Below are 16414 nucleotides of genomic sequence, written 5' to 3'. Positions count from 1 at the left end.
TTATAAATATTTTCTAACCTAACAAATAACCAAAAACATTATATAGTTACTTCTTTAGTGATGTGAAAATAAAAAAAATGTATTTATGGTTTTAATAACACCTAATAAACTTAAACAACAACCATAAAATTATATTATTATAAATATTTTCCAACCTAACCAAGAACCAAAAACATTATATAGCTACTTAACTAGTGATGTGAAAATAAAAAAATGTATTTACTGTTTTTCACTATGAAATTAGCATTTTTGAAAAAAGGTAAAGCTTTACTTTTCTTTACAAAACCCCTCCCAACCCAAACTTCGTTTACGTTCTAGAACAAGAAGAAGGATCTGTTCGCTTTTCGCAAGGCGAGAGCGAAAACGAGATTGCAGAGATTTGCGAATTAGGGTTTCACCAGTAGCAGACACTCGAACCCCACGATCGGTTCTTCAGTCCATTGACGGCGCCAAGGTATGTTCCATTTTTAACTTCAATGGATTTCCACCCGCACATTCAGTCTTCCACACAGAGAGGAGTACACGCATTTCAGGTTTCTGGTTCAAAATCCAGTGTGTTTTTAGCAGCCACTCTTGTATGTTTAGGTTTTAATCTCTGTGCTGCAATCTGTTACTGTTTGCAGGGATGGCGCTGGCATTTGATGAGTACGGGAGGCCATTTATCATAATAAAGGAGCAGGAGCAGAAGACCCAAATCAGAGGCTTAGATGCTCAGAAGGCCAACATTGCGGCGGCCAGGTCCGTTGCAAGAATCCTCCGCACCTCACTCGGCCCCAAGGGAATGGACAAGATGCTCCAGAGCCCCGACGGCGATGTCACCATCAGTAAGCTTCTCTTCCATTTATTGAATCTCTATTTCTGGGTCGGTAAAACCCCTTAAAAATCTAAAAATATGAAACTAAGTAGAATTTATTTTAAAAAACTTATGATTTGTAAGTAGCAGTTACTTTAAAAAATTTATAGGTTTTCCGAAAGGAGTGAAATAAGCAAATACTCTGCGATCTGCTTACTCTTCCTCACAAACTGTGAGGCCCGCCGAGCTAGATGCTCTACATACAACGCTGACTGCCTACGAAAGCTCCCGAATGGGTGAATGCGTTGAGATGTCACTAACATTGAGAGATAGACACTTTCCAGGGATCTACTTGGCGTAGAGGTACTTTTGGCGGGCTTTTCACTAACCAAGAAACTTCGTTTACAAATTATTTTGCTCAAAATAACACCAATTGCTCGACAACAGAAGGTTCATAAAGAAATGGAAATAATAATTTTAAGAAGAATTTCGGAAGAAAGAAATAAATTATATAAATGTCCACAAATGATGAAAGGACATTAGGTTAATGGGACTAAAACTATATATTGATGCTGGAGTGCTTAAAGGTATTCGCTGAAAAGGAGAGACTACAAATAAGATTTCAGATTTAACAGAATGATGAATGAAAACAAATGAAAAAAGTTAAAAACCTTGATATTCCTCTGGTTACCTTTTTTTCTGCATGCCAAGTCTGATCACTGAAATATCAGCATGAATGGGCAGAGGAACTTAAAAAACAACAGTGAGTGAGTAGGGAAGGGCAGTCTACAGATCGAAGTTGGTTAGGTCAGCCTTGGCCCTTAGCCACACCTAGTGACACAATTAAAGAATAAAGCATGGCTTTAGCCATGATTACAGTAGTACACTAGTGATACATATGAATTGGCTGTGGTCACGTGTATAGATTACACCAATGATTCCAATAACTACTAATTATCAACTGTCACAGCAACAAAAGTTTTAGTATTGATCACCCATAATAGTTAACATAATCCCAGGGGTGTGTAACTAACAGTCTGATTTGGAACTGTAATAACTATTAATATTAGACCATAGTTTGTAAGGATATTAATAAATAATATGACATGTTCTCATCAGAAGCAGTTCTTCCAGTTCAGAGGAAGGTTTTTTCTACTAAACAATTCATCTACTGCATTACCTACACTTGTTATTTTCTTCTCACTGATGGATGAGTTCATTTTGACTTTGTTTTCGGGCTTAACACAGGTCTTTTTGTGACCTATGGATTTCTGTTTTGTTGTTTATCTTGTTCTCTTTTCTTATATGTTTCTAAATTTTTTTCATAAGTTTTAACCTGCTTTGGATGCTCTTTTGGGTAGTGCCTTTGGCAGGAAGACCAATTGAGTTCTTCACAAATTTGTACAATTTTCAGTCAAAATGCCATAAGACAGATATCAAGAGCATTTGTGATGTGACTTAGTGGGGACAAGTTCTTGAGCACAATTAATTCTCAGTGGTCACTGTTGATCTAAATGAACAGTGTGATACCACAAGAGTTAGTGCATGTAGGAGATCAAAGTGCAAATCCTTGTTGAGGATACTGATTTAGTGTAGATGTGCTGATTGTATATATGAATTCAGATTCAGCATTATGTGGATAGACGTGTTAAATTATTGTCATGTCAACTTATTTACTGTGAGTTAGGAAGGAGGCTTTGTGACAGTTGCGCTGCAATAATATCTGCTGATGTATGACAGTGTGCGTGGTTTAAGTGATCAATTAAATTATTCCAAGTACATTGTCCATGTTCAAAATACAGAAAACTAAATACAGAGATAGAAACTGTAACATAAAAAATATGTATATTAATTTCACTGACTGAAATGGCTTCAATTTCAGAGTCACATTGGCAAATTCTCGCTTTTGGGACAAGAAATAAATTAGGATAATTAGTCATTTTGGCTTTGGTGTAGTAAGTTGGAGTGCTCATCACAATGATGACCTAGGTTTGAAACTTGTGTTTCCACACCCAGTACCAAATATGAAGTTACTTATGTACCCTCTCTCTGTACTGGGTATGGAGTTATATGCAACTCCAGCCTCACCCAAAACAACAAAATATAGACAATTAGAATGTATTAACAACTGTCTTTGATCAGTTTGAAAGCCTGACTTTTAAAGTTCATAGCTTGCTTTTCTGACGTGATTGATGCTTGTATTACAATCTAGGCCTCAAGATAATGAAGTTCACTGTGACTACAAATCCATTAACTGTGAAACTTCCACGACTGTGACAAGTAAGGATGTCACTTGAAAGGCTGACATTTAAGGTTTACTTTTATGGTGATCTTTATAATGTCTTTGGTTCAGATTCTGTGTACAGAGGTCATTTTTCTTGATATCTGCAGAATTCAAGAAAGATTGAATCATTGAAACTTTAAGAGAGAGTCTTAAAGGATAATTCCTCTTTACATATTGAACGCAAAAGATAGATAACTACAGGGAAGAGGATTCTAAAGTGCTTCAATGAAAAGAAAATCAGGTTCCTGTTTCGAGTTCTGGAGATTTTAGGCAAGGCAGAATGTGGATAGCTTTCAAGATTTTAGGAGAGATAAAATGCTGTAAATATGTATTGGTCAATGCCCATTTTAGGTGTGATATTGACATGAGAAAATACATAGGTGCAACAAGTTGAGCATAGATGTTATGTAGTTTTCTTCATGGTGCGCCTAATTCTTCTTTGGGTTATATCAGAGTATAGTGTCAAGTATAGCACTGTAATACTTGTAATAGTTAGTCATTGGGAGTAAATGTAGCCATTATTTTCTTGGGGGTTCTTTAATGGAAGAAAACTATTCCCTTAGAAGGTTTTCAATTCTCCTCTGTTTGGAAAAATGATAGTTGAGAATTAACTCAAGGAACATTTCATTCGATATCCATTTTTCATCACCATTGATATTTTAGGCTGCCTTTTTTATTTATCGTTTTTTGATGAGTTGGGATTTACTATGTCGCATCCATTGTTTATTTTATTATTTATTAGATTGTGTTGATTATTTACTCTGTTTAACAAGATTCCCTTATGCAGATATAAATATGAAAACAACAGAATTATGGATGCTTCCTCTCCAGATGGTAGTTCATATGCTCAAGGCAGAAGCAATGGCAACAATAAATTAGGGACAGATCCATCGAACAAAGGAACATATAAACAGCTTCGGGAGAGACAGGTATTTTCAATTTTATCAAGATTCCACTTTCTGACACATATACTATTATATTCAGCAATTGCCTATGATTTTTGTTTGTTAATTCCTCACTTTGTACTTGTCCTACTCCTGGCCACTTCTTACATTTTTTAAAAGGGTCCCTATTTATTCTTCCTGTTATCTTGGGTGCTGATAAACTATTTTCCTATTTATTTTCTTCATTTTCTGATTTCCAAATCTTCTGATTTTCCCCACTGCTTGCTGATTTTTTGCAGAGTCATTGTGATTTTTTCTTATTTGCTGATCCCTGCCAAGTTATTCTTGAGGCTATATGTTATCCTTCGGTTTGCTCGCTTGCACTAGTTGCTTCAAGTTATCTCTGAATAAATTTCCTTTTCTTTTCAAAATCTAGTTAGTAAACTTGCGTATGCTCTGTTTGCATGACCCTACTTTTTCTCCTGTTCACCTATACACCTGGATTTCATGTATGACGACTTCTGCAGCAAAACATCTCTTACTTTGCTGCTTCTTTGTCTGCATGGCACATGAACATAGCAGCTAGTTCTGAGTGTCAATATTGTTGAGTCTACTACTGCATTTTAGTCATTGAGCCTATTACTAAAATTAAGTCTATTTTTACAGTTCTGTATTAAAAGCTACAACCGATTCATTGCAGAACAAAGAAAAGATATGATAATTATAAAATTGAAGAGTAAAAGCTAGAACTAGAGGCCTTTACACCCTTAATAACATTATAATTACTTTCCCTAGCATAACCTTCGAAGTCTTTTTGTCTTATTAGAGGAAGTCAAACAGTAGGTTTTAATTTTAGTTTCCAAGGTGATGGAGGTAATGCTTAATACAAGGAATGCATTGGGGATTCACTTGATAACCTGTGTTAGTTCATAGCCCACAGCTTAGATTTGATCTAAGACACCATGTGGGCAAAATCGAAGAAACATGCCCCTTTACAACCCTAGCAACATTCTTGCTACATCGCTTAGCATGGCCTTCGAATTTTTTTGTCTTAGACAAAGTCAAACATTAGAATTAAATTTTGGTTCTAAAGTGTTGGATGCTATATCCTATGTCACAAGGTTCTCCGAAGTTCCACCTTGAGGCTCGAAATTTGGCAAACCTTTTTTTTTTTTTGACCAAGTTTATGTTTTGAAACTCATAAACTCATGTCACAACTCAAGTTTATGATTAATCCTTGCAGTTTTGAAGGCTATGATAGCATTTTTTATGTTTATTGATGTTTTTTCTTACTAACAGATGCTATATATATTTGAGAGAGAGAGAGAGAGAGAGTAAGTGAACCTTATGGTGAACCTCGTCCGAACTTCATCAAAAAATTTGAATTCGAACCGAACCTAATCATTGCTGAAACCAAACTTAAACCCAAACCATGTGACTTAGGATGGAGGTAATGCTTAATACAAGGGATGCATTAGGGATTTACCAGATAAACTCTAGGAGTTCCTAGCCCCCACCATAGACTTGATCTAAGAGACAATGTGAGCAAAAACCCTGAATCATGTCACTGGCTAAAGTATATCTGGCGTGGATAGTGGAGAAAAATCATACTTGGTAGTACTACCCATTAGTCACCTTTTCTGGAAAAATAATGATAATGAAGCATAAAAGTATTTGAGTTCAAATGAGTTTGATTCTCCTTTACTGAACCTGGATTCTCCTTGGTTGTGATCTCCTGTGCCTATGGCTTCAGATGTGCAAGGTAGGGGGTATTTTCTTTTCATTTGAACTTTTTTGGAACTTTGGAAAATTGGTTACTCATACACACTTTAATGAACATAATTAATATATGTCTATATAATAGATAATAGATATAATAGGCCCCAACGGTTAGCTCAATATTAATTATATCAGCCTCCAGTATTAGCTCAATCGGTTGAAGCATCTGCCCAAGGAATTTCATTGGGGAGGCCATAGGTCCCAGGTTCAAATTTGGTTGAATCCGTTTAGGGTTACCAGCTGCTATTGTGGCTGGGGGTTACCAGCTGACATGTTTCTTTCATATTTGTGACCATTCAATAGTATTTATAACCTCGAGACCATAAGTCATTGTATCATTCATCATTTATTAATGTATTTTCTATCCTAAATGAATATCTTTATTCTATCCTATTTATATTGGGTATTTTTAATTATCAGACATTATTGTTGTACCACACTTTCTTCATAAGTATTATCTCCCTGCTGATATGGTAGCGAAACTGGGCAATCATAACACTTGCTTCAGAAGTATATATTTCTTTTTTAATGTTTGATATAATATTTGTAGCTCATATTTCCTCTTATTTTATGACTCAAATTCAAACTCTCAAAATATAAGAGTGGATTCCTAGTCATAGCATTTACTGTTGTCAAAGTTGACTGGTTTTTAAATCAATTCAAGTGCTCACAGAATCTGGAGGACTTATGAGCAAAGTATAAAACATTAGGAATATTCTTTGATATTCTCTATTTAAATTATGTGTGCTTTTGTGACAATGTTTTATATATCGCATTGAGAATGAAGATACACATACATCAAGCTTATTACATCCAGGGGTGGAGTAGGCAGATAAGAGACTATAGCTGATGTGCTTTTGGTCTGTCTACATCTTTCAATGAGAATGGAGCATTTCTTCCAAGCTCATGAAATCATATTCAGACAGATTAGAATTTAGATCCCTATAGCCTGATAACTTTATAATATGGTAGACAATTTAGATCCCTATAGCAGGCAGGCTACATTTTCCAAACGTAGGTGGATTGCTGAAGAAAGCTTATGAGCTCTCGGTGCTCTGCACTGCAGAAGTTGAACTTGTGATTTTCTCCCCAGCAGGAAAGCTCTATGAACTGTTTTTTAGTGCAAATCCTACTATTTTGATTCTAATAATCATGGCTATGCAAACCTCATGAGATTCTTACTAATAACCCCGGTGGTGCAAGCCCTAGTAAGCTCGATGTTGAAAAACTTAGTGTAAAACCTCCAACAACAACATAATCAATACATGATGTCAAAAAAAATGGAGAAGCATCCAAGGTTCTTAAGCAATGATGTAATGAATGAGGTGGAGAAGCATCCAATGTTATTGAGCGATGGTTAGCTATATGAGGAAACATGCAATGTCATCTTCCTTTCATTTTCATGGATATAACTTAATATAACTTTCTTATGTAGAAAACATGGCTTATCTTAGGCTTAACCATGCATATAAAATACCACCTATCATCTTCATTGAAAAAAGAATGGTGTCTTTGTTCATAAATATCAGTGATTAATCGTAGGAATGGCTATTATTCTCTATCAAACAAAATCAAGGACTAAGTAATGAAGATCTTGGTCGACAACAAAACTTATGATTATTAACTTCACATTAAAATTCACTTCATCTCTGCCACCTTCAAGGAAATCTTTGTTATCCATCACCATATTGATGTTGTGACTTGGTCCTTGAAAAACATTCAGCATGTTTGATTCATGGAAACCTTCAAGTTAGACAGTATATGTCATGCTAACTTGCAAGAGATTGGCGTGAGGTACATTGAGGCTTGCAGGGCCTGCCCTGCAGTTTGCCCTCATGAAAGCATAGAAGTAGATTATAACCAGTTTCTTAGGAAACCATGAATCCTTTCTAGCCTTGACATCTCTGTGACCAACAAGATATACAACTCCTGATAATTCAGAACACTTCCATAGTTCCAAATGTACATCACAAGAAGGAAGTAGGTGGCAAAAACCATTTATCTAACCATTTTCCCCCACTTTCATCAAAACTGCAGAAAAATAAATTAGCTCAGTTGATCCAAATAGAACAGGAAATCCAATCGCAAGGAATATATTTTTTGCCCATATAAGAACCATGACAAGAGTCACTAGGCTTGTAGTCACCATAATCATCTCTACCTTTGCAATGCCATATGCATTTGATATCTCGACCGTGCTCTTAAAACAATCACATACCAAGACACACATTATCATTAGAACCCAGTTGATGACAAGAATGTAGATCTGACCCATGAATCGTCGGGATGTGTGAATTATTTTCAATCTGGGAAAGCATCCTAGGGCCATGGACATTTTAATAGATGAAATTGTTGCTGAGATCATTGCCTGGCTTGCAATCATGGCAACAACACTAGCTATCACGAAGACTGGCCAGATAAAACCATCTGGAATTGAAGCAGAGAATACGTTCTCCACCACAGAGGGATGCTTCATAAGATATGCAACTTGACCCATGTAAGCCAATAGTAGGCATGGGAATACTACACATGTGAAGGCTATCTGGATGGATCTTACTGAGAAGTGACCCAAATCAGAAAACATAGCTTCAGCTCCTATTATGCATAACACGCAACCTCCTAGGGACATCCATGCTTTGATAGTGTTCCTCTTGAACAAGTAATAGATATAAACAGGATTGAATGCCCTTAAAATTGTCATGTCATGTTAAATAATATTGTAAAGTAAAATAGAACCAATAGAGAAAAACCATATCATGAGTGCCAGAGAAAATGTCATGCCTACTTTGCTTGTACCAAACTGTTTTATGCTGAACAAGATCACCAGGAATATGATTGAGACAATGACCACTGTTTTCAACTTTAGTATTTTGTCAAATATTAAGAAATGCGAAACATAATATATATGTTAAAGAAGAAACATATTATATATCTTCAAGGAGAAACATATAATGGTAATGCAAAGTTTTAAAAGGTATGTGATCCTTAGGCTTATTGGAGAGTATATAAAAAATTTCACACCTTTTTATGAGATATGGGAGGAAAACATGTTAAAGATTTTTAATAAATATAAAATTTCCAAAATGATGCTAGTTACGTGTGATTCTTTTTTCATTGTTTGTGATTATGAAAAATGAAACTCAATGTTTTTTCATTAGTGCACACATATTTCATTATATAATTGCATATAGAAAAATCATTCCAGAGCCGATAACAATAAAAGTGAAGAATTTATGGTCCAACGTTATATGTAAGGGAGATGTTTGAGGATGACTTTTGAATTTTGTTTTTCATTTTAAGACATTTGGAGCAAATATTAGGAAGGACTTTGAGAAAGGATTGTCCTTGATTTTCGAAAATGGAGTTGTTCCTTTCCAGCCATATGCCCCAAGTGACCATCAAAGGGAGAGCTCATATGTTTTTTGGATGTTTTCTTTATAGCCATTTTTTTACACATATCCATAGAGTCCCCATGCCATTGATGTGAATTACTTGTTCGGTTTTTTTTAACCAAAATTTTTAACCAAACAAGAAAAATTAAAAAAATGCCTCAAGATCAAAGACTGAAACAAAGACCTATTGACATACCTTTTAAAGTATGGAAAGAACTTGTAAAATCATATGAGAAGTTGGATGCACAAAGAAAAGCCGGCAATGAGAGCATTCAGGTATTGAATTTTTCATTAAACATTATTTAGAATGTATTAATACTTATAAGTATCTTAGACATGTATTTGTGTGAAAATAAATTGAATTGGTTTATGTTTAAGGACAAGGCATCCAAGGCGAGGTTAACCAAGACAAAAGTCACTCATTGTAGTGGCCAGAAAGGTTTAAAAGCACTGATAACAACCTTTGTAAGTATATTAAACATGTGATATTTTTTTAATAAATTTTGTACTAGAAGAAAGTCATTGTTATCTAATTTCTCCCTATTTACTGATTGATAGGAACTAAAATATGGAAGACCTCCAAATCATTTGGAAAAGGAGGTGCTGCAGCAAAAGAGATGGGTTGAATTTGTTGTTTGGATGGACTCTATGGTATGTAATCTTAGTTGGATTTCCAATATACTTTTAAACCATATTTTCATTTTATTTTTTAGTACTATTAGATATTATATCTTACCTCATTTTATGGTTAACATTGTATAACAAAAACATGCATTGTGTTATGTAATTAATACTAACATGTAATATTGATTTTTTTTGTCAGAATGCTATAGGTAATGATTGCCAAGACGATGATCCAAATTATGTTCAACATATATCAGGAGATGATGAGGATGAGGATGAGGATGATGGTGGTGAAGGAGGAGATGATGATGATAGTTGCGGTGTTGGTGATGATGTGGATCAGAGTAATGAGGATGGTCAAGATGATCATGAGGATGATCTTGGTGGTGGTAGCTAGGCATGCACATGCATTGTTTTTTATGAAGAAATTATTGTGTAGAATGACATTGTTATGTTTAGATGGGTGTTGTGAATTTACCCTATATCAATGAGACATTTTGATTTTGTAATCATACGATGAGTTTGATTTATGTATGTTGTTAATTTATTGTAGAATAACGATATTCATGAAATATTTTGATTTGTTAATCATATTTGAATTTTACTTGTTTTGATTAAAAATAATACTGATTTTATTAGTATTATGTTGCTATTTTATACATGTTTTGAAAATTGTTAATGACACATTGTTATTTTTTTGGATGGATGTTGTCAATTTCTCTTAAATTTCTTTACAAATGATTTTGAATTGTGATATCTGCTTTAATGATATTTAGAAACTATCATATATTTCACTATGAATCTATAAAGGGGGTCATATATGTAAAGAAAAATATACTTTATATAAGAAGTCAAATGCGGATGTAACCATGGATGCAAAATTGAAAGTAAAATTGGATGTTAAACTAGGAATTAATACAAAATGCAAACAATTGACATACAAAGTGTTTTAAATTAGAAGTGAAAATTTGTGCAATAGTTGACACAAAGAAGGGAACAAAACATGGCATACAAAAGGATATCAAATTGGGCAAAAACAAGGACACATAAATGGGCACCAAATTAGATGCAAAAAAAGACAACAACTAGATGTAAAATAAGATGCAAAGTTGAGCGTTAAAAAGAAGCAAAAAGCGTTATAAATTAATATGCCAAATGATGATGCAAATAACGGTGTAAATTTGGGATGCAAACTTGGGTGCAAAAAAGGAAAAAAAAAAGATGTAAGAAAAGACATAAAACAAGATGCAAAATGGGGCTGAAAAAAGGTGAAACCAAGGATGCCATATTGGATGTAAAAAATGATTCCTAATCACATGCAAATTTAGGCTCGAACTCAGACACAAAATTATATGCAAATGTGGACACAAAATGAGGCAAAAAAAGATGCAAATTTGGATGGTGAAAACGATGTAAAACTAGACACCAAAAAAATGCAAAATTGGATGAAAAAGTCGGTGTAAATAATGGTGCAACATTGGACACAAGTAGACACAAAAAAATGGTGCAAAAAGGGGCATAAAATAGCTTAAAATTGGATGCAAAACTTGGTGCAAAAACAAATACAAAAGTAGACTTAAAAAATGGCTCTAAATTGAATGTACCATTAGACACAAAATAAGATGCAAAGGTGGACACACCACATGACTCAACATAAGATGCAAATATAAATGCAAATTTGGATGCTCAAAATGATGTAACATTAGATGCAAGAGATGGTGTTAAAAATGATGCAAAATTGGATGAAACAAATGACGCAAAATATGGTGCAAAATGAGATGGGAAAAATGGAGACAAATCAAACGTAAATGTGGATGTAAAAAATGGTCCAAAAAAAGATGCAAAAATGGGCACAAAAATGGATGCAAAATTTGGTGCTAAATCAAATTCAACACATGGTGCAAAGATAGGCACCAAAGCTGGTGCAAAAATAGAAGCAAAAACTAGTGTAAGACTAGATACAAAACCTGGCGTAAGACTAGATGTAAAAACTGACACAAAATGGATGCATAAAAAGACGTTAAATTGGATTCAAAATACAGTGTAAACTTGATGCAAATGATGGTGCAAAAATGGAAGCAAAGAATGACACAAAATAGGAAGCAAAAGAGAATGAAAAATAGATGCAAAAAATGACACAAAACTAGAAGCAAAACCTGTCATAAAATAAGATGCAAATCTTGGTTCAAAATTTGACGCAAAAAATGATGCATAGTTTGGTGTAAAAAATGATGCAAAATCTAGCGTGAAAAAGGATGCAAAATCAGGTGCAAAAAAGGATGCTTTAAAAATTGTACAATAGAGCCAGATTTAGCGCCAGGTTGCTCATCACAATTACAAAAAAAATGCACTAAAATCTGGCGCTAAATCTGGCGCAAATCGCTGGTTTTGTTGTAGTCTAGATTGGATAAACGAAGCAAGGGAGGAATGGAAGAATGACGAAGAAGTGTGGGCACTTATTCGAAAGTTACAATAAGATTCCAGTATGTCTGATACATTTAGCTAGCAAAATGATTCGTTATGGTACAAAGATCGCTTATACCTCTATAAGAATTCCCAGCTAAAACAAAATATTCTTATGGAATTGCACACTTCTCCCTTAGGAGGGCACTAAGGATTTTTAAAAACTTACCACAGGGTTAAGAATGAATTTTTTTGGGATGGCCTTAAATCAGATATTCAAAAGTTTGTGGCAGAATGTTTGGTTTGCCAACAAAATAAAGTTGAAACAATTAAGACACTAGGTCTATTACAACCTTTATCCATTCCAAGCCAACGTTGGGAGGAGGTTTCAATGGATTTTATCACAGGTTTACCAAAGTCTGAGGGAAAGAGTGTCATCATGGTGGTAGTTGACAGACTTACCAAGTATGCACACTTTTGTGCATTATCACATCCATTTAAAGCTAGTACAGTTTCTACTGCATTTATGGAAACAATTCAAAAGCTACATGGAAACCCAAAGATTATTGTAAGTGACAGAGATCCCATTTTCACTGGAAATTTTTGGACAGAATTATTTTCTTGTCTTGGTACTCAGTTAGCTCATAGCTCATCTTATCATCCTCAATCTGATGGGCAAACTGAGATAGTAAACAAATGTTTGGAAGGATATCTTCGTTGCTTTGTATCTGATAAAAAAACACAATGGGTCAAATGGTTGCCTTTGGCTGAATGGTGGTATAACACTTCCTTCCATACAGCAACAAAAATGACCCCATTTATGGAACTTTATGGGTATCAACCACCATCCATCACATCATATTTAAGAGAAAATTCTAAGGTTCAGGCAGTGGAACATCACATCGAAAATCAACAACAAGTCCTCCAACTCTTAAAGGATAACCTCGTGTTGGCACAGAATAGAATGAAACAACAGGCAGATCAACATCGTAGTGAAAGAAGTTTTGATGTAGGTGATTGGGTATTCCTACGGCTACAACCATATAAGCAAATGTCCCTCAAGCAAGCTAAGAAGGATAATAAATTATCACCAAAGTATTATGGTCCGTACAAGGTGTTGCAAAAGATTGGTACTATGGCATACACATTGGAGCTTCCTGCAACTTCTCGATTGCACCCAGTTTTCCATGTTTCATGTTTAAAGAAGGTTATAGGCGACAAGCTCCCAGTTCAAACAATATTGCCAGAACTTGACGAGGAAGGAAAAATTATATTGGAACCAGAAGCAGTCACAGAAACAAGAACTCGACAGCTACGAAATCGATCAATTTCAGAGTATCTTATCAAGTGGAAGAACTTATCCGCTGAAGATTCCACATGGGAGGATGAGAATTTTATGCAGAAGTATCCAGAACTACTCAAGCATTGAGGACAACACTTTTTTGAAGGAGAGGGGCATGTTGGGTCCCTATAATACTAGTGATTACCCCATTACTATTGTAGTTATACCCCTTATTAATATTGTTGTGCCCCTATTGCCCCCATATTGTTATTACTGTGCCCCATAGAATCCCTCTATTGTTATTTTTGTGGCTTTATATTATTATTGTTAGGTCGGTTGGATTATATTGTGACTCCTTAGACTCCTATATATAGAAGGGAGGTTTTGTCATTTGTATCATCCAAGAATTGTTCATTTATGTAATGTAAAGGAGGTTGCCCCCTCGAAGAGGCTGAATTCTAAGGCGTTGATCTATCTTTTCTATCTTTTATTGAGCTGGTTTCATAACAGACTTTGTAAAGGGATTATTGATTAAATACATTGAATCCCATGTCAGCTTTTAAGGATGATATTTTTGGCTCCAAAATTTAAAAATTCGAGTTTCATTTTGTCTATGTCGGCGCCATGTGTTAGGATGATGTTCACCCCTCTAGAAGCTTTCTCCACTTTATATTTGAGCTTGACATCTCCTTGGAGTGCATTGAAATTTTATCCAATCCTAGAATTATCTCTACTCTAGTAGGTGAGGAATAGTCACATTCACCTATGGATGAGGATGAATTTCATTATGAGCTATTAAGATTGATCTAAAGATATTGTGGATTTTCTGAGGAGTATACTTGAGGTTTTTTGTGGAGTTTTTTTTACCTATTTTGAGGCCTAATTTGAATCACCTCTATGGAATAATTTTAGATTCTATTGTGGCTAAACTCACTGGCATAATCAAGGAATCTTCACTATTTTTTGAGGTAATTTCATTGGTAGTCCAAGGATATTTTTATATTAATATTGAGCCCTATTCCAAGATTTCTCTAAGGAAACCTAGTTTTCTATTTCTGAGCGCTAATTTGTGACTATTTAAAGAAATTTTCACAAAGCTCCAATACTAACTGAAGCGAGTTTTGGAAGTGGGAGATATTGTAATAAAGATTCACATTGTCTAATTCTATGACTTCATTTGTAGGATTTCAGTGGCTCGCAGCGATGGATAAAGTTGTTTGAGTGAAAATGGAAGTTAAAGAACAACATGAGAACTCTGCTGCTCTGTGCGAGGCCTTATGCCTTGAACCATCTCTCGGCGCGTGGCTTTGAATGCGGAATATCTCTCTGTATTTGATTTGTGGCTATGATCCATGTCTTTGAGTGTGGCATTCCCTATATCCAGCTACCCTACGCGTGTCTTTCGTTTTTCAGGTAAGATGTCTTCATGATTCATAACGTCATTTTGGTCTAGTTAGTCTACCATTAATGTTTCCTATCTAGACGAGTGGATCTCAGTTTTTATCCTTGTAGCTGCACGTGGCCATCTTTAGTCTGGCATATGGCCTTTCCCTTTCTGTTTTGCCTGGCGCATGGTATGATTCTAAATTGGTTAGATCTTTTTTGGCGCCTCGCATACTAGTTATGGCCTGACAATTGCAGGACTTTCTCACATTTTCATTTCATTCATTGAACTTTCACCTTTTTCCTTACTCGCATCCATGACCATAGATTTGAGTCTCCATGATTATAGATGCCTGCCGGTTTTAATCCTCTTCTCATCATCCTGAGCGGGTTTCTTTTCTCGTCCATGTTTAGCATGGACTGAACCTTTTCTTTCTGTCTTACTCTTTGGAGTATATCAGGAGAAAGTATGGTTCTGGTCATCTTAATTCTGCTTCGGATGGGTATTTGATAACCTTATTTCCCCGTTTAAGTGAGTATTAGTCTTATTTCAGTTCTGAGATTTCCTGTTGAAGAGGAGCATTCTTCGTTGGGTTTGGATTTACAGGCGGTATTGATGGTTTAGGCTTCTCTTTTTTGCAATGAAGGTCTCGCGTGAAGCACAGAGGTATGGTATCAGTTCTCCTTCCTGTATCTGATGAGTTGTGCTACTATATTTCAGTTTTTTCCATATCCTCTCTGTGGTTTTTTAGTTTCAGTCTGAGTGGTTCCTTACTCCTTGCAATTGATATGGTAAAGCTGAAATGCTTTTTTCTCGGTTAGAATTACTATTATAGAGTTCTTACTTGATATTTAAGGAGATCTTTGTTTCAAAATTCCCATGCACAATATTTACAAACCATTTCATTATTTCCCGGCCATACACAGATGCTCACTATAGAATAGGGAATTCCTGGTATATATGCTATAGATGTATATGCTACTGTCCTGATTGTTCCTGATTTCCATGATACTATGGTATTTTTTTTCATCATATTTCCTGCTACAGTCTAAGGCTTTTCCATTTTCATTTCACTTGGACAACTCTTAGGTTCAGGGTTCTAGATGGGTCCTTAGGTTTGCAGGTCCCCTGGTTTTTCTGGGGTTAATTTCCAGTAAGGTTTTAGTTTTACAACTCCTTGCTCTGGAATTCTCTGGAATGGTATGGACTCGAGTTTTCATGTTTTGGTACTCGTGACACATGGGTTGGCACGTTCCGAATGACTTTCTTAACCATCATTTTGGCTATGACGTGATCTCTTTCATCAGCTAATTTTAAATTTTTAATTAGCTCTATCGGTTTTTATACCCTCGCACATATATATATCTCATCAATGCGTAAGGTTGTACCTACTTCCTTGAAAATATTCAACTTTCAAAAATTTCCACTTAACCGAATCTGATAGGATTTTCTCACTACCATTTCCATATCTATCCGTATATCTAATCCCTCTATATTTCCTGTAGCTTTTATTATCCTCCTAACTTTCTGAGCTACGTGTGTCATTCTTTTTTAGGACGAGCTGTCTCCAGTACTTTCTTTGTCCCTCT

General features: G+C 35.2%; 1 protein-coding gene across 2 annotated transcripts; it reads left to right on the top strand.

The window, feature by feature from the left end:
- The first annotated feature begins 297 nt into the window (after nucleotides 1–297).
- LOC149228191 (uncharacterized) lies at nucleotides 298–10367 on the top strand. Of its 2 annotated transcripts, XM_089378090.1 has the most exons (6): nucleotides 298–454; nucleotides 624–824; nucleotides 3909–4006; nucleotides 9511–9597; nucleotides 9691–9783; nucleotides 9956–10367. In XM_089378090.1, the coding sequence occupies exons 2-6, from the start codon at nucleotides 626–628 to the stop codon at nucleotides 10151–10153; spliced, it is 675 nt and encodes a 224-aa protein (XP_089234216.1). In that variant the 5' UTR covers nucleotides 298–454; nucleotides 624–625; the 3' UTR covers nucleotides 10154–10367. The 2 variants fall into 2 exon arrangements, with proteins under 2 accessions (XP_089234216.1, XP_089234217.1); XM_089378091.1 differs by lacking the exon at nucleotides 9511–9597.
- Nucleotides 10368–16414: the final 6047 nt, after the last annotated feature.

The sequence above is a fragment of the Pinus tabuliformis genome, chromosome J (assembly GCF_031772625.1).
Source record: "Pinus tabuliformis cultivar Carrire ecotype Pingquan chromosome J, CPIR1, whole genome shotgun sequence".
Classification (NCBI taxonomy): Eukaryota; Viridiplantae; Streptophyta; class Pinopsida; order Pinales; family Pinaceae; genus Pinus; species Pinus tabuliformis.
This window is presented reverse-complemented; position numbering and strand designations above follow the sequence as displayed.

Excerpts from the sequence above, each read along its gene's own strand:
- LOC149228191 (XM_089378090.1), top strand. The coding sequence starts at position 626 with ATGGCGCTGGCATTTGATGAGTACGGGAGGCCATTTATCATAATAAAG. Across the intron at positions 825-3,908 it reads CGACGGCGATGTCACCATCA|ATGGTAGTTCATATGCTCAA; the intron begins GTAAGCTTCTCT and ends CTTCCTCTCCAG. Across the intron at positions 4,007-9,510 it reads AACAGCTTCGGGAGAGACAG|GACAAGGCATCCAAGGCGAG; the intron begins GTATTTTCAATT and ends TTTATGTTTAAG.